Source organism: Falco biarmicus, chromosome 2 (genome assembly GCF_023638135.1).
Source record: "Falco biarmicus isolate bFalBia1 chromosome 2, bFalBia1.pri, whole genome shotgun sequence".
NCBI classification, from domain to species: Eukaryota; Metazoa; Chordata; class Aves; order Falconiformes; family Falconidae; genus Falco; species Falco biarmicus.
The window spans coordinates 23,525,392-23,550,994 of NC_079289.1; the positions used below are offsets into that span (position 1 = coordinate 23,525,392).

Sequence of the window (25,603 nt, forward strand, 5' to 3'; positions counted from 1 at the left end):
AGCTTTTTCTGTAAGCTGCAGTTAAACAGGAACTGGATTTGTTTTTTGTATTCACATCTATTCTATAATAATGGATCCAGCACCACAATAACCCAGTACCCATTATAAGATCAGAGAAACCTTTGTGGTACCCGTTTTCCTAAAAATGATTTAAACCCCCCAGTCCTCCATTCTCATGCTTTTGAAGTCTTTGCTTTAAGCCCAAGATGTGAATACAAAGGGCCAGAACTTTGGTTGAGAACATTTTTTTTTTTAAGTGGTGAATTGATGTTGCTCAAGAAAGAGGAAAACAGTTTGAAGCATATGAATCTTTTTATGTATTTTCCAAACATGTGCCATTAAAACATGCATAAAATTCCCATTTTAATATTGCTTTTTGCACAAGCTGGGGTGTTTAATTGCCAAATTAAATTCATAGCACCAGGGCAATCTGGGGCAAAATCTTGAAGAGTTGGATGAGCTACAGGTCAGAGGAGATATGTAAAACAGGTATGCCAGCCACACAGCTGGAGCTACATATCAAAAACTGTGGAAAACTTTCTCATGATTCTCAGAAAGCCTTTCAGCATTCTGTAAGTGCAAGCTAGTATTAATTCTGTCACCACACCGCTACGGTGGTTGTTGACACTTGCCCACCAACACAGGATTTATCCACCACTCCCAAAACTTGTTTGCAAACATTTAACGTGCTGCAGGCCCATCCCCGTTGGCCACCGACAGCTCGGGGCCCCGGGGGCCGCCTGAGGTCCCCGGTGGGCTCCGTGGCAGGCCCAGCACGCCAAGCCCTGACATCCTCACCACCCCCTCTCAGCCCAGCGGCGCCGCTAGGGTCACCCGAGCTCGCCGCTCTCTGCCGCCCACAGCCCACTGGGAGGGGGCGGGTGGAGCCTGGAGAAGCTGCCCCCACCCGACACCCGGCCCGCTGCGGCTCCCACCGGGGGCAGGGCACTGCCGAGACAGGTAGCTTTGGCCAGCATGTAGGAACACGGCGGTTGCTGCGCAGGCGGCGGCCCCAGCAGCAGACGAGCCGGACCAGGACCCCAGGCAGGGCACAGAAACCCCAACGCGACGCTGCTACTGCCCACCGCGCCCTTCAGGGCAGCCGTGGCCCCGCCCCCGCCAGGCCCCGCCCCCGCCAGGCCCCGCCAGGCCTGCCGCCGAGGGGGCGCTGTTCCCTCCTTGCGTCTGACGCAGCGCGCCGGGGGCGGGGCGGAAGTGAGGCGGCGGGGGGCCGGAAGCGGCCGTGCGTGAGGGCTCAAGATGGTGAGTGCGGGCCTGCGGTGGGCTTGGGTGGGGGTAGCTCTTGCGCCGGGGCTGGAACGGGACGGGTGGGCCCGTCTGTCTGACCCCCCACCTTCCTCCCCCGCCTGGCTGGTGGCCCCTCGGGAGTGGCGGCCGTTGGGTGAGGGATGCTGGGGCCATGCTGAGTCATGGGGTCTGGTGTGGCCATGGGGGGCGCCCGCCCGCCCGCCCCGGGGGCCCGGTGTCCCTTGTCCGGCCCAGTGCCGGCTGGTCTCTGCCAGGCGTTCGTGAGCGCTCTAGGCCGAGGCGGCCTGAGGGGTGTGTGGTTGTGAGTAAAGCCCTTGCTCTGGGAGTGGGGTGGGATGGGGAGGCTGAGACCCCCGGTAGCCCCCAGTCTCTCGGTGCCGCAGCCAGCGCGGCGGGAGGAGGTCGTGCCTTGGTCCTCTGTGGCGGACAGCAGTGGTGTGACCACCGAAGATGGCATGGGCACTGGTGTGGCTTGAAAGTGTTACTTTTCGGGAGTATTTTGTGGTTTTTTTCCTTACCTTTGACTTCACTTTGATCTTCCCTCTTGTCACATCTTCCAAGTAATGCACCTCTTTAATGTTTTCACTTACAGCCATCTTAGAAAGGTCTGGTTAGTGTTGAACACATTAGTTAGTAGGTGTTTTATATGTACATAATAACAGGTATTTTGGGGTTTTCTAATAGCTGTTAAGTTATGGACAGTTAACACATTAATACAAAGGACCTTAACTGTAAGCATGAATTTTCTGTTGTCTCTGACAGTGCTGCTGGAGGAAACTCCTCCACTGAACAGCTCATCACTGTCACCTTCCAGAATTTATTTTACATTGGCCTATTGGAACAATTTGTGTAAACTAAAATCACTTCAATAAAATCAGGCACAGTAGCATGAATTCAGTGGTCTGAGTTAAGATGGCTTTACTTAGTCTGTGGAGGTGTTTTTTCTGGTCTTCTGCTAAGTTACTGTTTTTCCCTTGCTCTTTCATTTAACTGGCATAGTAGGCCGCTTGAATACACCTTGTCCTCTTTATGCTAGCCTTAAACTATGGATAAAATTGATTTGATTTTACTTGATTGTGTTTGAAGTAAATGAAGGAATGCTCAATCATGTTCCTTTCTGTCCTGTCAGCTGAGCATGACCTGCCATCTTCCTTTTCCATCCCTGCAGCCCAGGACGGGAATGAACAAGGAGGAATTGCAAATTTAAGTGTTTCAGCCAGATCCAAGAAATGCATTACCAGTACCTGTGACTGTTACAAGACTCTGAAAGAATTCTGATTCAGTGGGGGGTTTGTTTTGATTGTTTTGGTTTGTTTTTTTTCAATGAGACTCTATAAAGTCTAGGGTTTGTATGTGAGCAGTTTAAGGAGCCTTTGAGCATTTGTTTCATTTGTCTGGCCTAATGGCCCATACAGAAGGGGTCTGCTTCTGTTCAAGTAAGCCTCCCTTTTTTTTTTTATTCCAGAATTCCAGAGGCGCTGCTTCTCTGCTGAAGGATGTTATCCCCATCACTGAATTCTCAGCCTCAGGACTACTTGAAGGCCCTGATCTTCTGCGTAGAGGGTATGCTTTACTTGTGCTTGTTGAATTGTGCCGTAGCCAATGTTGAACTTCAGATATAGGAAGAAAGTATGTGTTAAATGTTGCCTTTAAAGAAGGTTGGTGGCAATTGTATTGCTAAAGCCTAAAGTGCATGTATTTAATTGTATTGTCTTTCAAGCATGAATTTTCTGTGAAGTGTCACTTGAAGAGGTAGATGACATTAGTGGACTTTTACCTGTGTGATATGGCTCTTTAGAAAAGAGATAGAAAAGTATTAATAACTAAACTCTATGCTAGTTTTAATATACATGTAAATTGAGTGTGCCATAGCACTGTGGGAAATGATGAATTTCAGCATTGGTACAAAAAGTAAAGTTAATATAATAAAAATAATGGGTTTCAGTTTTGCCATTTTACATGAGTGCAAAATTGCATGCATGTTTTGGATAATGAATCTAAAAGTTCACAGAGTTTAAAATGCAGGTAATACCTTCCCCCCCCCCTCGTTTTTGTATATACAATATTCAGTTGCAAAAGCTTGGAGACTTCTAAAATCAGATACCAGGTAGCTGGGCCACAATTATATCTATGGTGTTTTAATTTATTAATATTTTTTTCTATTTCTGAAGAGGGTCAAGGAAGAAAAACTGACATTTTGTTTTGTCAGACATTGAAAAGGATGCCTGAAATTTAAATTCTTTTTATTCTGGTAGTGCAGTGGTTAGGTCTTATTCACTGCTTCAGTATTAAGCTGCTTTTTTTTTTTCATAGTTGTGTGTCTCTGCGTTGATGTTTGTATCTGAGATTAGTTTTGGAATGCAGCTTAAAAAACGGTAACCTGATTAATTTGAAGTTCCATTTTTCTAACTTGTATTTCTAGCTTTACTAGTGTGAAAAATGAATTGTTGCCCACCCACCCACTGGAGCTGTCAGAAAAAAATGTAAGTGTAGCATCAAATTTAGCTGTCTTCACTCTTAGCTGTTATGTTTTAAATTAACGAAGTGGTTACCTGGTCTGCTTTTTGTAGTAACAAGTAATGAACAGGGTCTTGACTTTAACAGATTAAAGATGTTTAATAACGGTAACGTTTTAGTTAAATAACATTGTTGGCAAATGTGTTTAATGTTAACCTCCCATTTGTGACTCTCTGCAAGTATGTGAGTGGGCTTTCAAGTAGCGATACACATACTAAGGTTTAGTCATCTAAAAGTTATTAAGCTAGTTGTGTATGCAGACTCTGTAATTAGATGGAGGCACACCTGTCACTTCTGGAAGGCTGTTCCTCCCATTTTGTCTGTAGGTTTACCATATTCTTTGTTTTCAGTCTGTGAATGCATAAATATTTTTCATTAAATTACTTGATCCCATTTAGAAATTTAATACATACAGTTTGTTGTAAACGTATGCAATCTTGTCCGGGATAGTCATCACTTGTGGACCACTTAAGTGGTCTGTGGATCATAGGTTGAAGGTAAAGGGAGACGAGACTGACAGCCTTGGTGAAGTAGATGATTGAACTTACCTCTGGTGCCCACTTTGTTAGCACAGATCATCTGATGTAATAAAATGTCCTGAGGCAAATGCAGTATTTGGATAGAATGTTCCAAATTACTAAACTAATCAGCATGAGAAGGTCTGAATGTAATGTGACACCAACTTAACGAGCTTATTTATGAATGTTTCCAAGCTCTTTGTTGATCGATTTACTGTTTTTACAACTGGCTGCTATAGCTTAGTTTTTAATTCTTCTTGCTGTATAAAACCTGCATATTTAAAAGATTACATGCTAGAGAGAAAAAAATTCACAGAAATAATGAAAATACACAAGGTAATCCCCTAAGAATTACCTTGTGAAACTTTTAAATTGTTTTTTCCACCTATTGTTTGGTTAGTTTTTTTGTAAGTTTATCTTAAGAATTATTTTCATGTACATTTGAATAGGAAAAGACTTTCCTGGCCCAGGAAAGTTATGGTTGTTTTTACTGCCATAAATGGTAGGTTATTCAGGTAGCACTAGTAGAAACCAAATATTTCTGCTACCCAGATAAGGACCCCCACCTTTATAAGGTAAAAGAAATGGAAAAAATGATGTGACCAGAATTGTAAGTTTTGGGTGAGACATAAACAATATTTTCTGCTAACTTCTGAAGAGATTCTGTATAGGTTGTTATGAAGAAAATGCACATTATGCCTTTGACTTGTATTTTCCTGTTGATTTTTGAGATCCCTTCACATAAATGGGATGATATTGTTGTACTGGTAAGCTTTTGTTATGCAGATTAAGTACAGGTTTTAAAATAAAGTTTTGTATTTTTTGTTTTACTTTACGATACTGTATTGTGTCAAAATTACAGGCATGCAGTCACTAACTATAAAAGCCAACTTTGAGACTGGATTACTCAAGCTTAAGTTTAACATTAAGCCTAAGTTACTTTTGTATACATCAGTGTTCATGAGCCAGCACTTTTTCATTAAAAGAACCCTCTACTAAATTTTCTTTGTCTTGCTGTTCAGTTTTAGAGCAGCTGGTAAATGATGAGCTTTCTTTTGCTTTTCAGAGTCGTATGGAGTATATGTGGTGCTCTGTCTTCCTACTTGATGAAAAAAATATTTCAAGCATTCTCAAGTAGAGTCTTTGATGGCTGACAATGGTCAGTTTAAACCAGACTTGGCTTGAGTTTGTGCTGACGATATTGTAGTAATGTAAAGTAGTGCAAAACTACACCACTTGGTGGTGGTACATGTCCCGATTGTCAGAAATAACAAAATAAAATTGCTACTTATTGATTTGCAATAAAACCCAGCCAAAAGCAATTTCAGTTTCATAAAACAAATATTACTGCATGACTTTCTTTAGTATACATTTGAGACACATATGATGGTATCACTGAATTTTTACATAAAAAATTAATGTGTGTTGAAGTAGGATGCCACAGATCTCTTCTATGGCTATACTTGAAAGTACCTTTTTCTAAAATAAAAATCAATGTTGTTTGTGATAGTTCCAGTTAAATCAAGATAAAACAAACTTTGCCACGTTGAGAAACATTCAAGGACTCCATGCACCTTTAAAGCTGCAGATGGAGCTCCGAGCAGTGAAACAGGTAGGCATTTTTATCCAACAGGTATAACTTAAATCACTTGAAAAAAATGTTTTATCTCAGAACATGCTTTGAGAGACATCTTTCTTTGTTGAAATACCTTATGTTTCCAAAAGAAGTTCTACTGGGCTGCTTTCATTAAAACCAACTAACCAAACACTGCAGTTAATAGTTTCCAGAACAATCAATATGCTAAAGCCTTTTGGCTGCTCTTCTTTTATTGATTACTTGGTGAAGTTCTAACTGCTCTAGCTTTTCTGTGGACTAGCTTCCTCTAAGCCTTTAGAGAAAAGGAGGAATTGAGTGTTAACTCCTAGAATTAATACTCTCCTCTGGAATGTATGACCTTTGTGGGAAGGAATCCCTGCATGTGTGGGGAAGAGACTTAGGTCTGAAGCAGGTAGTGATTTGGGAGTGGATTTAGAGGTAACCTAAAGAGGAAACCTGAAGCAGGGAATTTGCTATGTACTTTGTTCTGCAGCCTTTCTTGTAAGATCAGGGAGGTCTACAGGGAGTTAGGTTCAAAGGTTTTAACTCTTAATTGGGAAGCTGACTGTCTCCTTTTCCTTTTGATCTCCTAGGATGGAGGGTATAACTGGAGGGACGCTGACTTTGTCTCTTGGGAGATACAGAAAACTCATTGGTCCCATTAAACTTTTTTTTTGTTTGTTTGACAACTATATTGACAAACAATAGTTTGACAACTATTAGGAGTTGTTTTTCCAAGTGAGTTAGAGCAATTTTATATTCCCTTCCAGTGGATCAGGTGCTACTGAAGCACAGTGAGGTGCATTAAACTTGGCAGAAATCACTGGTCCTGAAGGTGTGCAAGTCAGGATGTATGAAAACATCTGTTGATCTCAGCTGTGCTGTCTTGTGAGGAAAAATATTTTTCCTAACTTATGTTAGCACATGGCAGCAAATGAGTCAGGTGAGGATATTCTGCTAGTGTATTCTCTGCAGGTATTCTTGGGGGATGTGTGGGGGAAATACAGGACTGGAAGGTTTTTCACTCCCAGCTTCATGTTAGGCAACACAAGTTCTCTTGTGGCTTTATTTCACTTTTCTGAAATATTTACTGCAATAGTTTATTTGAACTTCGGGCAATGATACCAGTAGTGATTATGGAAATCTCTGATGTATCATGTAGCTATCTCGTTACACACAAAAATAATTTTATAGTTGTAAAATACATTCATGGTATAACTGAAGTATCACTACTAGCAGTGAATGCAATTGTAAGTACAGATAGGCCATTCTCAGAATGTTTAGGATCTGAATGCTGTGTGTACCTCTTTTATTTTTTTTAATAATACTGTGGGTGAAGGGTACAGAAAAATGAAAGTAACTGGGAGTTGACTTGAAGCTTAAGTTGGTGGGGATCAGCAAAATAATTGATTAGATGTGAAAATCAATATAGCTCCTTCACTTATATTCCTGACTTAGATCAGAGATGCAGCAAACTTAGCATGTGGTTTCCAAACACTGCAGTATGTCAGTCACCCAATACTGACCTCGGGGTGTAGATGTTTGTTGCAGTGAGCTTCCCCAGCTTTTTGTGGGAAAGAGGAGAAGAAAAAAACCCTACATTTTTTGAAACTTTTATTTGCTGTAGTATCTACAGTGCAGTCAAAGCTACAAATCTAGTGGAAGGCTGATCTTTGCCAAACAGGGAGGTAAACCACAGAAGATAGTGGTGTTAGGTAGGTTTTGTTATGTGTGTGCCAGTAGTTCTCTTGCTGCGTTGTTGTTTTTTAAGGAAGCAGTGACTTTGCCTGTTGCTTTTCTCTGTCACTTCAGCTGAAAAATCCAAATATAAATGCCCTCAATTTCAGACTTGCAGTCTTGAACTCTTGTCTTTTTACAGGTCCAGCGTCTCCCATTTCTTTACAGCTCAAACATAGCACTGGATACTCTGAGGGGAAATGATGAATCCATTGGTTTTGAGGATATCCTTAATGGTAAGTACATTCTGTTTTGAATGTTACGGAAACATTTCAAAGTAAAATTTGGGAACTGAGAAGTTCTTTGCCTCTATGGAATAGGAGAATTAAATGCACAAAATACAAAGAAAAAAATGAACTCCTAAAGGCAAAGAAGTACTGTGGGAAGGAGAAATAAGTGTGGTTCAGCTGCTAGTTGTGTGAAAATTACTCTGAAATATTAAAGACTGTATTTGCTTGTAGGCTGGGTTTCTAAAGGAATAGAATATTGTGCACTTAGATTGTATTCATGTTTCCCCAGAAACTTTTGAACTACTTATGCAGATTTTGACAGGTGGAAGTTACAAAGATCCAAAGTTTTTACAAATTTATTAAAAATAAAGGCTAGAAGAGAGGTACTAAACTAATGAACCAGAGATGTGGCAAGGGGAAGGCTCCCTCAAATTAACTCCACAGTTTGCAGTTGTGTGGTGGGCTACTGACTGACAGCTGGTATGTGTGGAATGGAATAAACCTGGAAGAGTAGTTTAAAGAAATGATTTCTTTGTACCTGGTAGTTAAGGATGTGGAAGGAGGCAGAGGGTATTTTGCGGTGGGACTGGAGAATGGAAAGAGCCAGGGAGACAGGAAGGTGGAAATAATGGAGGGGTAAGTGGGAATCTAGAGGCATGAGGTAAATCTGAGATTATTTTCTGGGATGGATTTACAGGGAGTAAGGGAAGGAATCTTAGGTTATTGTGATTCAAGGGTAGAGCAAGGTCAAACATAATTGATAGGAATTTAGTTATTTACCATTGCTCACAATCTGTCACATACGGAGTGCTGAGGAGTGAGCGAGCCAGAAGTGTTTCTGATAAGGTTCTATTTATCAGCTGGGGCTGGATTAGATAGTTTTGGTGTCTGTGGAGGAATCTGGCATTAATACGCTGTATTTATGGAAGGAAAACACTCTGATACACCCATAAAGAAAGGTGTATTTCTTCTGAAGTGCAGTCACAATCTTTTTTTCTGGCATTGATTTATTTTTTTTATGGAAATGAAGTTTGTACCGTCAGCATTGGTATCTCTTGTGCCCTCTGCACATTTCTTGATAACCTTTGGTGGCTAACTACCGTACCCCATACAATGGAGGAGATCTCAGATATTTAAGGGCACAGAATTTCTGTGAAACTGGGTGGTTAGGTGGAGAAGAGAAACCATGAGTGTGTCCCAACTAACAGAATGAAGGAGTATGAGCCCAGCTATTGTGCAGAGAAGTTGCATTGGAAAGAGATGTGGGGTGCCTGTGGGGAAAAGCTTCAGTCAGACTTGAGTTTTCTTAAACGCAAAATTCAATCAGCCTTGACAATCAGCCTTGACACTCAGCCTATAGGAGACTATTATGTAGAATTGGTTGGTTTTACTTGAAGTGTGTGTGGGTCCTTATGAAACACTGTTCTACTATAGATGTATTTGTTTTCTGATTACTGCTTTGGAGGGAGGCTTATGAGTTAGACCTGCATTGTGCAACACTATAAAAAAAACCCAAAACAGTCCACAAGCTGTTGCACTAAGCATTAGAATGAAAAAATACATGGTCATGTTCATAAATATACTTGGTCTTTAGCCTGGTAAAAGCCTCATGCTATCAATTTGGTTTTTGCAGATCCTTCACAGAGTGAAGTTATGGGAGAACCACATATGATGATGGAATACAAGCTTGGTTTATTTTAACAATGTACTCCACACAAGTGTTTTGTGCGTGTCTTTGTACTGCAGATCTAAATATGTGATACTAAATTGACACTCACAGTGTTAAGCAGTCCTACAGTTATCATTTGCCTTCCTTGATGAAAAGGCACATTAAATGTTTAAAGTCTATAATTGTTTTGTGCTTGTTGTCAATTGTGTAAATGTTTTGTAACTAGGTAGTTTAAACCATGTCTTTTCATACACTGCTCAGGACAATAGCTTCTTAACTATGGAAATGGTGTATATGTATCCAAAAAATCCAAAAGTACCCATGCATTTTAAAACTGATTACTGTAGGTAAATGCCTTTAATGGATGTTCTTGCACAACTTTTTAAGGGGGAAAAGAAGGTATTTTCCATTGAGTAAATCTTTGTTCATGAAAATTTCCATACACTTTTTAAACTATTGAATAAAAGTTTGCTATAAATGCTGTTGCGTTCCAAAATATATTTAATCGTAAATCAAGAATCTCTCACCTACAACAAAGGGTTGTTCCTTTTTCCTGAAGTATCTTTAACATCTGCACTGCCAATGGAATCCTGCTACGTACACTTTAACCCCCCCATTGACAGTTGTTCATGAGTGAGCTATTAAGCTTTTGTGTAGAATTGGAAGTATCACTGTAAGAAGGAAAGTAAAGGTCTGGATTTTTTAATCTCTGTCCCTGAGAAGACATTCTGGTTTCTGAAGGTAGAAGCAATTTCCATTTGGTTTAAAGAGGTGTTTTAAAATCCATTTGGGAACATAAGCCAAAAGAGCACTCAGATATAGGTATTCTAGTAGTCGGAGATCAAGAAAGAGTGCAGTGACTAATTATTACAGTACCTAATAAAGCTGCTGCAGTGAGAACATGAAGATACAGTGATACTAGATGACAAATAGAGAAACTTTGTGGGTTTACCAAAGTCAGATCTTAAGGAAGAGTAAGAGACCTATACCTAAATACACCTCTTAAAGGAGTAGGCCACTGCAAGGTTGTTTGTGTGCTTAAGTGTGTGGGGTGTTACTAAATTTAGGGTTGTAACAACTATTTTCTGCTGTCATGTGCTTTTCTCATATATAAATCCTGCAAGGCAGATAATATCATATGGTCTATTAGGAGAAAAAAGCCACCTGTGGTTAAAAAAATACCATCTCTTGTCATATGTGGGGAGCTTAGAAATACTGTTTCAAGACACGAACTGTCTTTATTCAGATTTTAATAACTTGGTTGAACTAAGTGTACTTGGCAATGTTTCTGCACAAACACTATAAACCTCTTCACAATCCCAAGCAGCTCGTGTGCTTAAAGCTGCCACGAATTCCCTATCAGTGTGGGCCAAAGCCGCCAGCTCCAATCCTGGAAACTTCACAGTGCATTTATGTGCATCTACTGCAAAACATCACAACAAATTAAAAACATAGAGATGGCACAGTATAAGACACTTTACTGGTGGTTTTATATTTATATATTTAAACTTGTTTCATTTAAGAAGTGGAGCTTCTAAAATTGTCTTTCAATTGAGAGTTGCAGAGATTAGAGGCTTGTGCTTTGGAATGCAAGCAGTTTCATTTGTGTGTTTTGCCTCAGTGAGGTTAAAACAAGGGACCAATAAATTGAATATGGAAGTGTAGACCTACTCACCGGTTTGTTTTCCATAGCTGTCCTGGTCTTTCTGTGAGCTGATATACTTTACTAAATACCAGATTTAGCTGCTTTTTATAACTGACAATTTTCTTGTTAGCTCTGCATAAAGCAAGCTTGGGGTTCAGTAGGCTTTGTACTGCTGTAGGCTCTGGCCAGAAAGGCTGAGGGATTACCTTGCCATGCCTGGGGCAAATTAAGGTACGGACATGGATTTGTAGGCTTTCCTACCAGTACTGTTCCAGAAAAGAGAGCCATCTCATAGTAGTACACAGTTACTGGTACCTTATAGCTGCACACCTTGGTGTATCTAGCTAGTTGGCCTTTCCTGATGTTGGCTGAAAGATGGATGCTATTGCATTTGAGCAAAACTACGTTAAGTAATTCTCAGTGCAGTGAAGACCGAATACAGCTTAGGAGGTGGGGCGTAATTTCTAGGTGGTTTTGTTCAGCAATTAGTATACTTTATTAAAATCTTGGGTGGTATCAAGCCATATTCAGAATAAGGAAGTTGGACGGTTATGCCTGTAAGGCTGGAAAGCAAATGGTGTACATAAGAGGCCTGTGCAAGAATTTATGCTATTCATAAAGTCACGGGAGTCAAACGGGACCGAGGCAAAGAGCATTTGAGATGAAAAAGGAAGGGTTACACTTGCTGGTGTGCAGTGGGTTGGCTGGGGACTGGCTTTCTTCCTATTCCATACAAGCTTCGTTCTGTGAAGCAGGTGCTGCAAGCAGCAATCCACAGAGGCGTGCCAAGCAGGGTCTGCTGGTAATTGGAGCTGGGACAAACCCAGCCTTGGTCTTGCCTTGGACCCGATCTGGGAAGGGGAGGAAGGTGCCTGCAGATCCGCTGCTGTGACAGGTACGAGCCGAGTCCCGTGCTGGCAGCAGTGCTCTCCCTGCTCTGCAATTCCCCACTGGCTCTTGGTGCTGATGTTTTGGGCGGTACCTTTTCTTCTCCCCAGGCGCAAGGAGGAGGCAAAAAGCCCATCTTCCTGCACTGCTGTTGGTTTTATGACCACACAAAAAAGATCATACCACAGTGCTGCTGTTTCTGTCTACCTAAACATTCCTCCACCAGTCATCCCATTAGCTGTTTGTCAAAAAACAAAGCAAAAACGACAAATACAACATAGAGTTTAAAAAACCAAACTTCATTATTAATGTCTGTCAAAATAATGTGCACTTACATACAAATAGAGCAACTATTACAAACTTGGAAGATTTTGATTTAATAATCTGAAGCTCATTAGTGCCTGGTTTCATTAGCTTGCACTGTGCTAGGCACTTAAAAAACACAGTTCATACCCTTCGTGTGTTTTGACCTGAACTTACAGCCCGTTCTAAATCCTGTGTCTACCAGAAATACTTTGCAAACAGCACACACTTTGTACAGCAAAATCAAACCATAACAAAGCCATTCCTGAAGTGTACGTGCTTGTCCTCATTTTTGGACTGACACAATGCCACTGCGGAACTGGCTTGCTTTGTTGCTACCTTCCGAGTGCGAGCAGAGGTGTGCATTGAAGAAGAGGAAGTGAAGGCACACACCCCTTCTTCATTTGCTTTACTTTTTCCAGGCACTTTTGTGTGAAATAGTTAATTCCATAAAGCCTTACATAACTGTGTAATGAAGAGGCCAGGAAGACAATGTAATCTTTGTGCTGAAATCCTTTACATCAGTGTTTTCTTAATCTCTCTACAAGTACTTATTATGTTTTGGACCCATTGATTATTGTAAAACGCAGCTTGCTTCTCCAGCAAGTTGGCAGCGACTTGGGCACCTCCGTGGAAGCGAGGTAAACAGTTTTAGTTACTAGCTAGCATCTAAACTAGCTAGGAAAAGTTAATGATCTTTAATTGCCAATATCAGCCTTGGTAGTTCAGGACAGAAGTGTAAGAGCTGTTAGCTGTGTAAATATTCCTTCCCCCTGTCCTGGATAAATGGTACCGTTTTCACCAGTGATGGGTGGGTAGTGGTCTCCTGGATAGGGTAAACTCCCCTTTAACTTATTTGAACTGTCTTCCAAACTTCTCTGTGATCACGATACATAGCTTGGAAACAATGCTGTCACTCAAACAAAAATGATCTACAACAGTATCATCATGATGTGGTACTTATATTTTTCGGTGGAGTACGATGGAGAGGTTCTGCAGAAGTACTCTGTTAATGGGATGGATATTAATGGCTGTAAGCCGATCATTATACAGCATATGCTATGTCTCTTCATTTTTATCCTATGCTGTGTGCAGGTGAAGTCAGTTCCCACATTACAGCTGCTTTCATGGATTATCCTGCAAATATCAACTACTTCATATTATTTTGATGTCTCTACCTAATCTGTTTTGGTGGAAGAGAGTCATACAACCTACTTGTATTTTCAGGAATCAGAACAGTACTGGCTGTCAAACTCGCCTTGAATTAGCATGGTGTTACATTTACACTTCTGCTGTGCTGCGGTTCGCAGAAGCTAATGCTCTGGGTAACTCCTACTTAAAGATAGCAAGCAAAAAGGTGAAGAGTCAATGCAGAAACTGATTCCTAGGTTTGGCAGTCTCACCAGTTTGCACCGTGGCCCCGCGTAAGTCATTGTCCTCTCTTAATTTCTCTCTCTCTAACAGAGAGGATAATATCTGTTATGGAAGGAGGATCTTAATAGCATTTATAAAGTGCTTTGAAGATAAGAAATGCTGTTCAGGTACTCATCAGTTATGCTGCATTCATTGCAAGACAATTAGATCCACGATTCAGATTTGGTCACCTCATTTCAGGGTTGTTAAAAAAATAATGAAAGATCCACTGAAAAGAAATGCTATTACAGCCTTTCACTAGAAGAAACATTTAAGCTAAGTATAGCCAACTTAACTAGAAAACAAGAAATAACTGTGGGACAAAAAATAGAGGTGTCTGTATCCAGTCCCTAATATATGGAAAATGATAAAAATAAATGTGCAGTATGGCCTCTGCAAACTGCCGGCTTAACTTCACACTTGGCAAGCTGGAAATTTTCTAAGTATGCCAGTTCTGTGCGACAACCCATTTTAAGAGCTAAGTCACAGACAGGGTCTACATATCATACATTAAACGCTCTCTAGTAACTGCAGAGCAGTAAGTCTGCTTACAGCAGGTTCAAGTACTGCCTCCAGTTTGGGAGCCTTCTGAAAAAACTACCTTTTATTTAGCAGTTTTAGGTTTGGGGTCTTTACCATTAAGGCAGGCCTTTTAAGATGTACACAGCGGACTGCATCCTCAGCTGGCATGACCTCCACTAGCTTCACCCTCTGAGTTAATGACAAGCTTATCTCTGTTGCCCCACTTAGAAAGATACAGGATGTATCACAATCCACAGCTGACATTCTCAAACTTGAAAAAAGGCAATTGGAGAGTTTCATCCTACCTCATTTTTTTCTTCATGCTGAAAGCAGCATTAAAATCTCCATGGCCAGCCTATTTGCATAGTTAAGAGCTATCTTTATTTCAGGTGCTAAAAAGAGTGCTACCAATTTAGTGCTTACGGCTGCAGGGCCGCTTAGAGATTGTATCTGCAACTGTTGTGTTATCTCTATGGTCTCTGTACGACATAGTGAATGGTCTCTGCCACTGCATGTCCGATGAGAAAACCCAGGTAGGTGGAGCCTTTGTTCAACTATCAGTGCTCTCTATGCTGGACACTTCTTCAGGTACAAGCAGAGCCAAGTCCTCCCCATTCCAGCTTGTGCACAGAAGCCAGCTGTAAGACACAGATAAGACAGATATCTTTAGCTGAGCTAGACAGTTCCGTATAGCATGCTGATTCAGCACCACCACACACACTCGATAGCTCCGTTACAGCCATCTTGTGTGGCACAAAGCTGGTGGCACAAAGCTGTTGACGCAAAGCTGCCGACGTATCTTAGTAAACAAAAGCAGTAGCAGTGCAAGTTAGGCAATATTACTGCTGTGTTTGCTAAGTATGAAACTACTTGCCTGATTTATCACAGACTGGAACAACTATCCTTTCTGCTCTCAAACAGTAACACTGCAGGACACTCAAAAAAGGGTTTTAAAGAGACGTTACTCAAAGGGTGGGATATCTGAGACAGTGATGACAGAAGGAAAAGCAAAATAACTTACAAAAATTTATGGTGATGGTGGACTACAGTCCTGATTGCAGGATGGACTGATGGTAAATATCTGTTACTTTTTGCACAGAAAGAGTGCTTTCTTAATGAATTTTCTCTGCCATACAGCACTGAACGAAACTAAAAATACTACTTCATAAGTATTTACTGGGCCTTTGTTAATATAACTGAATTCCTCCATTTTTTGTTACTTTACTGAAAAGCATTCTCCACTCACACACAAGGCCCCTTCAATTTGCTCAGGTCTGAGACCCACCACTACCTTTGTCTTAAGTTACTATTAGTGCAGCTTCTCTGAATAGACTGTGTAAAACACTGTAGTGGGGCAGGCAGAGACTTGAAATTATGTCAAGTGTTTGAAATCTACAGTGTTATCACTGCCCATTTAAAACTTAAAATGCAGCTGATGTAGAGATGAAAGGTGACTGAGGTAAAATCTAAGCATTAGGAAAAGAGATACAAGTCTCCAGCAAGAGTACTACCCTCTTAAAAGTAGCTTTTTCTCTCCTGAATATAAATCTATCTAATGAAAAGTGATCCTTCTGTCGTTCAGAACTATGTTCCAGCATCCTAAAAAGACATCTTTTCTACTGGAAATAAGGTAAAGTGAACTTTGCTTTTGTGAATACTCATGAATAATGATATTTTGCTGTCAGCATTACTAGATGGTCACTAGATACCATTAGATGCAAATACTATAGAGGTATATTTTTAAACATGTCTAGAGGTTTATTCATATTGGCCTTAAAAGTTAGTGCAGATCTTTTATGGATTTTAATAGCTCTGGGTCACCAGGTACCCATGACCAAGGACCAGAACAGATAGCTTTCCACTGAGTTCACTGGGGCATGTTTATAACCCTCATTACCAATTAGAAGAGCTCCGATACTGCAAAGTTAAACTCATGCCTTTCAAGTGATCTGTTACTTTTGTTCTTTGTGAAAGGCTCTCCTGTAAGAAAGACGATGTAAAGGTCCCAAACCAAGGGAAAGCACACACATGCAGTCAGGGGTATGGTGTATCCCACTAGTAGCACATTCGGGGCAGATTTCAGTTTGGGGGAGTTAGGTGACAAGTTCACATCACGGAGCTGAGGGCAGATAGCTGGATCAGGGCCAGAATGGGACCGATGATGGGAAATCTCCAGCAAAGGTGCAGGGGATAGGTGCTGAAGAGAGCAAAAGTGTGAGACCAGAGCTACTAGAGCACACTAGAAAACACTGAAGTTTGAGAACTACTGCACTAAACCGTTCAGTTTCAACTCACATCAAAACAGAAATTACCAGCAAAAGCAGTCAGAAGCACCCTCTTGATCCATACTTACCATAGGGCAGCCAGCGGAATTACACAAAGGCCTGCCGATAGGAGGAAGCTGAAGCCTGAAAACCATGCAACCGTAGCTGCATAGAGAATATTAAAAACTGAAAGTGAAACAGTGCCGGTCACAACTTCTAAACAGGCAATACAAGCAAACACAGCACCTGCCAAAAACAAATGGATGAATTACAAACAAAACTAAACAAAACAAAAGCCACTTCCAAATAGTTAAAGTTTTTATACTTGTTTTGAAAGATTTACAGTACTTCAGCAAGTACGCAAGTAACAAGCATCTGAGTATCGTATGTCTTTGCTACGGAAATGTATTCTGTGGGGACTCCTACAAAAGACTTGGTTTTTAAATGAAAAACAAAACAACAAAACCATTTTGCTGATGGGAACTATTTTTCTTTGATACTATTCTGCCACCATACCACATGAAGTTCAAACTGTTCATGCTCACTAACCATTCCAATTCTCCTCTCAGTTTTCACTCTTCCCTTTCTTGTTTCTTCTTTCACTGATCTTCATGCTTATATACGGAAAAGGCTGTGATCCAACAAAGACTGCTGGTTCAGCACTTAACCATCTCCTCATTTTTGAAAGGAAAGAAACAACATTTTTTGCACTGAACTACCCATTGGGGTGGCAGTCTATCACATCAGTGTCATGTTGAACACATTTTCCAAAGCTGCATTCATATTCACAGTACCATAAAAAAAATCACAACAGGTAAGCAGAAAACTATGGCAAGAGCCAACGCGATTCCTGCACCAAACTACTGAAGTAGCCAAAACCCTGAAGAATGCCCAGAAACTGCAAAAACAGAGGTGTATGTTAGCATAGTTAAGTACAAAGATATCTTCGGTTTAGTGTAAAAAGATAAGATTTCTTAGAAAATAAAGCCAAACAACTCAGGAGAATACTTCTAGAAAGTGTATGCTCCCCAAAAGCAAAATACGGAATACTAGAGCCACATTTTGAGGCCTGACATGCCTTTTTCTGTGTTCCATAAGGAAAGGACTTAGAGAAGTAATATATTACATCTTTTGAGACATGTTTAAGTAGCCATAGGCACCTGTGAAGCTGGGTACATAGCTCAGGATCAAAGTCCAATTGTTTTCAAGTGCTTTGAAGGTTGACCACCTACCGCTTACCTTTATAAATTATTAAGTGTGACAATGACTTGATAACAGAAATGTATCTTTCTCTGCCACGTCAAAATCTTGTGAATGTAGAAACACTTGTGAAATCACGTTGGTATAAAAATTGAGCATTCCTCTACTTCATGTTCCCCATGGTCTTTATTTTTAGAGCAGTATCTCCTTTGAAGGTTGAAACTTGCAATAGTTTTTAAACACAATACTGTTTATATTAAATTCAGAATTAAAAGCCATTAATATCATGACACAGGGTCATATTATACAGAACTTGAAAGAAAAGCAGTCTTAAAATACCAATACATATCTGTTCGTTTAAAGGTAATCTTGCTGCATCTCTGTTCTGAAATATTGTATTAATGCATTGTTTAAGAACAAATTCTACTCACCCTGTTCACCAGTGAGAACCACTTTTGATAGCATGGATCGGAGAACAGGAACAGGCATAAAGCAGAGCAAAGATGGCACTCTTACTGTAAAGCAATGAATCAGTCATGAGACAGTGAAGTAATAAAAATCCAAGATTTTACAAATACATTGCAAATGAATTAGTCATATGCTTTTGAATGCTCAGTTCCCCAAATAATAAAAGGCAATAGAAAAGTCAAACTAGAAGTGCACGGAGACACGATTATCTGTTTTTAGATAGAGCACAGAGAAATTAATAAATCAAATATACCTGTATGGCACTAAAATATATCATAAGCAAGTAATTCCATTCTCTCTCCACACGCTTAATCTTTTAATTAAACCCTAAATCAGCCTGACCAACCTTCTGTATTTTACCTCTCTATGACCCTTTCAATATGGTACATCCAGCATCTACCAACTGCACACAGCAGTATTGTCATATATATTGTTGACCATGAAACAACTGATTCTCAACTCACCTAAAAACATGAGCAGGGTAGTTTTGGCAAAGGCAGCCATGACCATTCCTCCAATGTAAGAAAATATCCCAATAAAGACAATATATATGTCTTTGAGACATTTAGAAAGTAAGTAAACTCCTAAAAAACTGGTCAGAGAGACAGAAGTGAACGCAGCTGCTCCATATCCAATGTACACTTCATTCCAGCAGAGTGGCTCGTCCAGTTCATAGAGTGTAAAAAGTGAACTCCCACCAAACATAGTAAACAAATATGTCATAAATGTAAAAAGTAACACAATTATTAAAATACGCTTTTTATAAGGGGCAGTTTTAAAAAGCATGTACACTCCAGAAAATGTCTCTCTAAAAAGTTCTTTACAGGATGCTGGTGCCTCATGCTGCAATTCAGATACACCTACTGTATCTTCCAGGAAAAATATAATATAGATAATATTAACAACATGAAGCAGAGATGCTGTCACAAATGTCCATGTAAAGCCTATTCCCCTTAGAAAGTAGCCAGATAACAGTCCTGCCAGTCCAGATACAACTCCAAAAATCAAATCCACCACAGCTATTCGCGTTGTTTTCTGCTTCTCATCATGACACACATCTGCTATAAAAGCAAAGCCTCCCCCAAGGAAAGTTGCTATACTCCCAAACAGTCCAGTAACAAATGCAACCGCAAACAGGATAGAAAGTGACAAGGAAAAATAGGATATTACAGTGAGGCAAATATTAGCAATCATAGCTCCCATTGATGGTAAAACTAAAGACCTCTTGCGTCCCTGGCGATCCCCATTAGCTACAATGACAAAGGCAACTATAAGGCTGGGAACTGCCCCAGTTAAGTCCAACTGCATATTAAAAACAGAGGCTTTTTCTTGAACTTCCTGCAAAGAGAAAACAAAAATAATTGTAAACACTACAATACATTGAAAAAAAATGTCTATAATAGTATCACACAATGATTAGCATGCAGTATAATGAATAGCTCAGCACACGTTTATAGACTATAAAACATACATACAAAATAACACATAATTTTGTAAGATTATATGACATATTATGCTGTAACAAAATACAGTACATTACTGTATGTTTATAAAAACATTATATTACAGTAATCACTAACACAAAGGAATTGCATGTTCAAAGATTCCCACTTTTGTGATTGTACCTTCAGTATATCTCAAACATCCCTTGTTACATTTTTAGCCAGAACTTACTTCTTAAGATACAGTCTTATAGCACTCTTAACAGGGAAGTTTCAATGGAGACAAGAGAACAATCCCTTTGAACATGCATTTACAAGAGCTGGTGTTTACACTGTAAGTATTTCCTTCAGTACAGGCTACAACAGAAAGACAGGGGGCCTATTTTAATCTTTCAGAAATCAGTAAGTCTTTGATTGAGGAAAACGCCCCATGCTCCCTACTCACAGCAGATATTTTTCCTCCAAATAATCCTACTGCGAGGATTACAAGAAACAATTCACTGACTAGCACATTGTGCAAGTAAATGCATCAGCATTTGCTCTGACATCCCAGTATACAATGCTAAGAATAACAACAGCAACCACAATGTGAAACACAGCATTAAAAATTATACCGACTCATAGATATATAAATTAACTAATTTTTAAAACACTGCAAAGCTCTGGGTTCAGAAACTGTCCCAATCAGTGATGTCTCTCTAGACACGCTACAGCAGGTATTCACATAAGGAACAGCAGCTAACACTTTGACAATAAACTGTAAATACCCATTATGGGGAAAAATTCCAAGTTCTTTTTAACACAAGTATAAAAATCAAATTTAGCTGAAAAACAATCAAATAACAGAACATGAATGGCTGCAGAAAAAAGAACAGAAGAAAAGTTAATTAAAAAAATTATCTTGTTATGAAGCCAACTTCTAAATGATGCTCAGCAAGTTAATTCAGATCTTGCTTTTAATGCACAGATGCAGGCTGGACAGACAGCAGCCGCAATAGCCCTTGCAAAGACAACCGCCTGATCAGACAGAAGAGCAGCAGGGGAAAGGCAGTAACTTCATTCGCACAAACCCTTTACACTCTGTAAGGTAAACTTTCAGATGCAGAGAGTAAAGTCACTGTGAAAGGTCTCTTGAAGTTTTCTGAGGTATCACACTGACTTGGGCAGGGGCTGCACTCTTCAATCAGTAGCAGGTACAGCCGTCTAAGTCTTCCCAAGCCATTCTCTGCCTGTATTCAAGCCATCTATATTCCACACTTCAGGTGTTTCCTCTAACATAATCCTCATGGAGTAGCATCCAAAAGATGAAAAAACCCTAGAATTTCCAGGAATGTACTCTGGGCAATTTTAAAAGCTGCTGAATGCTTATTTATATTTACAGGCAAAGACCGTGAGTTTCAAGTTCAACCTCTTCCTTTGTTTACAAGATAACAGGTTTTATTGCAAGAGGAAAACAGAACTGATCCTGAGGCCCTCAAGGAAGGCCCTCAGGGAAGGCCCTCAAGATCCGCAGCACCCTGGAGTCTTTTACTCTTTTCCCTTATGGTGCCTGACTACCCTAGGATTTATGATGCCCTGTCCACCGGCCAGCACTGTTGTCACCCTGGAAGGGTCAAAAACACGAAAAGTTGAACAAGATGACATGAAAAATTATATTCTCATCTTTAACTCCTCCCCTGCTGACAAAGAAAATTCCATCTAGTTGGAGGCAATGCTTCTTTACTAGGATCATCATGTTCAAAGACATGAGCATCAAACAAATGCTAATACATCAGAAATAAAACCAGATGTTATTATATATCATCTCAATCCACATTAACCATACAATACAAATATTGCCAAACCACAATGAAGTGTAAATCTGAAGGAATAAAACAGCAAAGACCTGGCTTTCATTGTTTTGGAAGCAGTCGTGCAACATAAAGAATATGGCTCACATCCAGATACTACAAATGACCATAACCTTGCTGACATAAATGACTTCTTGTCTACTGACAAGAAGACAGACAGACGTACAGGAAAACTCCATCTAGAGTGTAAGGCACTTGACTGCCTACTTTATATTTTTATAAAGTCAATGCAAAGGAATACAGAAAATAATAAGTCAAACCCTTAGCTGCTTTATAATCATATTAACTACTAAATAATCAATGGAACTACGAAGATTTAAGAGAAAGGTTTTTTAACCTGCAAATTCACTCTACTTTGAAAAAATGCTCATGGTGGACAGAAACAGTTCTTAAAATTACAGATTTCAAAATTAAAAGACCGAAGAAGCAAATCACATATAAGGATTAAATTAAAAGAGAAGTGTAGTGCCTGAGGCTGAGCAATGTACAGCATGTGATAAACTGACAGGCTCATAAAATTAGAAAAAATCACTGAGTAGCAAAGGAGAATGCACAGATTGGAAAATAAATAAACTGGATGATGAATAATGTTTAATGATTAAAAATACAGCTCTTTCTGAGCTTAAAAAAAAAAGGGAGGATTATCCAAGTCAGCGATTGGAATGCTTCAGCTTGTATTCAAGTAAATATTCAAACTTTGGACTAATTTTATTATAAAATGAATAATTTCCTTCAAATTGTAAGAAACAATTAATATAAAGGCTGCAAAGACTATCCATTTTGAACTAATTTTTATTTTCAATTTCCTTTTACATTTTCCTCTGAAATAGGTGAGATTAGTGTAAAGTGTCTCCATTCTCAGAAAAGAAGACTTCCACTAAATTAACCATTAAGGGAGGTGTTCTAAAAGGTAATGCCAAACAGGGCCTCTAGGGAACACTCCTGACAGCAAAATTTACAGAATGTGTAAACCTAAGTCAGTTAGGCTGGTCTTGAAAAACCCAGAACACCTATTTCACATATCATCAAGAAAGGGCTTGCGACCCGAGTTACTGGATCTACTCTTTGGCCCATACACAAGACTATTACTCAGCCCAGAGACTGGGTTCTGCTAAAACAAACGCGTGTTTTGAGCATTTACCATTCTTGTACTATGGTAACAAGCGTGGTATCAAAATGCAGGCAAGACATCCAGACAAGAGCGTAATTGTCCAAATGCTCATGCCTTGCTGGCAATCATTGAAATGGACGGAATGGAAATTTGGCAGGAAAGGGAAACAAAGGAGTTATGTTGGCCACTTAACTACTGTCTTGAAGGATTCATGTTCTCAAATATCAGGTTAATTACACTTTGGAACCCTTATACCAAAAGCCCTGTCATAAGTGAATTCACCACCACATCAACCAGAGACGCTACCCAAACTTCAGCTGAAATTAAACACTCTGCTTCAATGTTTTGCAAAAATGAAGTCTTGTGTCCTGAACCACAGGTGATTGCAATTTGAAAATCAGGTTTAATCTGGGGGGTTTCTAGCAGATGCAAAGTCCAGAAATGTTTCTGAAATGTAAGCTTCTTGATGCGCTCTGCAGTTAGAACTGTATGCACCATGTATGGTTTTCTTAAAAGAGTTGCTCCTTTCTTATACCAAAATGCCCACACAGAGCACCAAACAGGGAGAAAATACTCCAGAAAACACTTTGGAGGAGTAACACACAAGCATTACTCAGACAATAATTGTTTTTTAGTTCCAAATCAATTCCAATGGGTGGCATACATTACCTTCCTCAGCTGGTGGGTCAGCCCAAAAGGCACGCTGGACTACAATTCCATTGACCTTTTTACTTTCACATTTTTTCTAAGACCAGCTTCTGTCACATGACAGAGAACCTACTCCACACTAAAGATCCCAAACTGTTTCTTTGATCATCTTCAATGGAAGCACATACCAGTAAAAAATTTTGGGTTTACATATACACAATGTATATATAAATATATATGACAGATGAGACAGATAAGCTCAGGTGTTCAGTCTTGTGCATACACAGCACATCAGAGACTCAAATCTGGGATGTGAGCAAAAATTTCAAGTGCCACCTTTTCAGTAGCGTAGCGGAACACCAGCTGACTATTCCTGTAACTCCACCTTCTGTGTAATTTACAGTCCAAGTCATCTACTTTTCTGACTCTACAGCAGTTTCATGTTCCACTTAATCCAATCTAACTACCAGTTGTTGTTGCCAAGGATGATTCTCTTGCAGCTCTTCTGGAAATGTGTTCCCTCCACCATCCCCATGTTAGATACAGCAATCCTGTGGCCACAGGGTGTGTCAGAGCAGTGCACTTGCCTCAGAAAAACACCGCCACTCAAAAAGCAACAAACTCAAAAGAAGAGATGAGCTTTCTGTTGAATCAAGTGCCCTGAGCAAATCCAAACCGTAACCTGTAACTGAAAGCCTGTGAGATGCAACACATGGGTGGAGAAAGGAAAATGCAGTATGATCATCTATTCTGCTGGGAGCCCATAGTCAGCTCTGCTTAAGTGTAGCATTAAAACTGCACTGGAAATGCAACCAAAGAGGTTCCGATCAATGCCCAGCTATCCAGCATGCCCAACAATGAAAAAGTGCTAAAAACGTAATTGACCATAGGATGCTGTCATCTTGACACCTTTGTAGTTCAACAAGGCTGACTAGCACTCTGAATGGCGAACCATCAGTTATATTTGATTGTGCAAAGCTCGGTTAATTTTTTTTCGTGTTTCAAAATTACATATTTTTTTAATTTCAGTTCTCCCCATTCCTCATTCTTGTAATTTCTCTGAAACAAGTGTATTCTAAACCACATCTTATTCCTATGGGATGTTTGCTCAACTTTACACCGTTACAATGAACACTGGAAGCTGCAAAGCCCACCAGGGGCTCACAACCACAGGCACAAACCTCACTTCACAACTGAAGGCACAAACCTTCAGCCCTGCTCGCTGTAATGTCCCCGCTGTAATGTCATGTCAAGGGAAATTTGGGCCCAACCCTCCAGGGTGATTTTCAGCTCCTGCTTAAACAGGAATTTATCTCGGCATCCTCCTGGGAGCCAGATCTTTGTCCTTCAAGCACTACCAAGCACCCACCACGCTACGCCAGAGCAGCGCGACAGCGCAGTGACAGCGGGGCCACCGAAGTGCCGCTGTCCCCTGTACAAAAGGTTAGGTAAGGTTAGGGGAAAGGGTGTCACCCCGCGACAGTGGCTCTGGGCAGCACCTTTACTTGCAGCTGTCGTTATTGTCCCCCTCTTACCTTCTCCTTGATGTATGTCGGGCTACTTTTATTCTGTTCGCAGTAACTGGCATTGCTGTCGCTTACGAAGGTGGAGTTGTACTCGTCCTCCCACAGCCGCCGGTAGATGAACTGCTGCACCAGCGGGCTCGTCAAGGAAGACGCAAATATGTAGACGAAAATGACGGGCTCCACGCACAAAACCTTCCTCATGTCTGGGCTGAGGGTTTAACCCTGCGGAGCGGAGAACGAAACGCAATTTACTCACTGCGCGGAAGGCAGGCACCCGGCCGGCGCCCCCCCCGCGGCTGCCAGCAGCCCCTGCCCGCCCGGCCCGGCCGTGCCCCCGCCCGCTGCCCGCCGAGGGGAGCCGTGCCCCGCCGAGGGGAGCCGTGCCCCGCCGCCGCTCCCCTCCGCCCCGCACCGGCCGCCGGCGCAGGTCACGCAGTGCCTGCTGTGCGTGACACCGAGAGGCGGGACGGCGGGGACAGCCGCGTCCCTCACCCAGGCGCGTCCCCCCGCCCCCCCGCCGGCCCGTCGCCGCCCCCCCCGGCCGCCCCGGGGAACGAAGCCGGGCGCCGCCATCTCGCCCCGCCGTCCCTCAGCTGCTTCTGGGCTGCGAGCAGGGCGCTGCGGCGGGCGGGCCCGCGGCCTGGCGCTGCGGGCCGAGCCTGAGCCGGCGGCCGGGCCCCGGGGAGAGGCCCCCGGCGTGGCGGCTGGCCGCGGCGGGCTCGGCAGGACGAGGGGCCGCGGCCTGCCCGGCGGCCGGTCCCGGGGGCAGCCCTCCCCCGCGGGGAG

General features: G+C 41.2%; 2 protein-coding genes across 9 annotated transcripts; one reads left to right on the top strand and one right to left on the bottom strand.

Moving 5' to 3' along the window:
- The first annotated feature begins 1,140 nt into the window (after positions 1 to 1,140).
- Positions 1,141 to 10,018, top strand: POMP (proteasome maturation protein). 4 transcript variants are annotated; one of them, XM_056327067.1, is made up of 7 exons: positions 1,567 to 1,734; positions 2,438 to 2,472; positions 2,735 to 2,832; positions 3,692 to 3,752; positions 5,815 to 5,916; positions 7,781 to 7,874; positions 9,502 to 10,018. In XM_056327067.1, the coding sequence occupies exons 1-7, from the start codon at positions 1,605 to 1,607 to the stop codon at positions 9,567 to 9,569; spliced, it is 588 nt and encodes a 195-aa protein (XP_056183042.1). In that variant the 5' UTR covers positions 1,567 to 1,604; the 3' UTR covers positions 9,570 to 10,018. The 4 variants fall into 4 exon arrangements, with proteins under 4 accessions (XP_056183046.1, XP_056183042.1, XP_056183044.1 ...); XM_056327071.1 differs by lacking the exons at positions 1,567 to 1,734; positions 2,438 to 2,472 and adding an exon at positions 1,141 to 1,263; XM_056327069.1 differs by lacking the exon at positions 5,815 to 5,916.
- A 2,330-nt stretch (positions 10,019 to 12,348) lies between these two features.
- Positions 12,349 to 25,346, bottom strand: SLC46A3 (solute carrier family 46 member 3). 5 transcript variants are annotated; one of them, XM_056327063.1, is made up of 6 exons: positions 25,230 to 25,346; positions 24,827 to 25,039; positions 18,705 to 19,578; positions 18,204 to 18,287; positions 16,662 to 16,818; positions 12,349 to 14,946 (listed from the first exon to the last, which is right to left on the bottom strand). In XM_056327063.1, exons 2-6 carry the CDS (start codon positions 25,016 to 25,018, stop codon positions 14,859 to 14,861), a joined length of 1,395 nt encoding a protein of 464 aa, XP_056183038.1. In that variant the 5' UTR covers positions 25,019 to 25,039; positions 25,230 to 25,346; the 3' UTR covers positions 12,349 to 14,858. The 5 variants fall into 5 exon arrangements, with proteins under 5 accessions (XP_056183038.1, XP_056183039.1, XP_056183037.1 ...); XM_056327064.1 differs by lacking the exon at positions 25,230 to 25,346 and having other exon boundaries at positions 16,662 to 16,737; positions 24,827 to 25,150; XM_056327062.1 differs by lacking the exon at positions 25,230 to 25,346 and having other exon boundaries at positions 24,827 to 25,146.
- Between the last annotated feature and the right edge of the window lie 257 nt (positions 25,347 to 25,603).

What these genes read in the sequence shown, in the direction of transcription:
- SLC46A3 (XM_056327063.1), bottom strand. Translation starts at nt 25,018, where the DNA reads ATGAGGAAGGTTTTGTGCGTGGAGCCCGTCATTTTCGTCTACATATTT. An exon ending in GGTTCTCACTGGTGAACAGG is followed by an intron (nt 16,819 to 18,203) that starts GTGAGTAGAATT and finishes TGTTTTTGGCAG; the next exon opens with GTGCTGTGTTTGCTTGTATT. An exon ending in ATTCCGCTGGCTGCCCTATG is followed by an intron (nt 14,947 to 16,661) that starts GTAAGTATGGAT and finishes TGTGTCTTACAG; the next exon opens with CTGGCTTCTGTGCACAAGCT.
- POMP (XM_056327067.1), top strand. Translation starts at nt 1,605, where the DNA reads ATGGGGAGGCTGAGACCCCCGGTAGCCCCCAGTCTCTCGGTGCCGCAG. An exon ending in TGGAGCTGTCAGAAAAAAAT is followed by an intron (nt 3,753 to 5,814) that starts GTAAGTGTAGCA and finishes TGTTTGTGATAG; the next exon opens with TTCCAGTTAAATCAAGATAA. An exon ending in AGCTCCGAGCAGTGAAACAG is followed by an intron (nt 5,917 to 7,780) that starts GTAGGCATTTTT and finishes GTCTTTTTACAG; the next exon opens with GTCCAGCGTCTCCCATTTCT.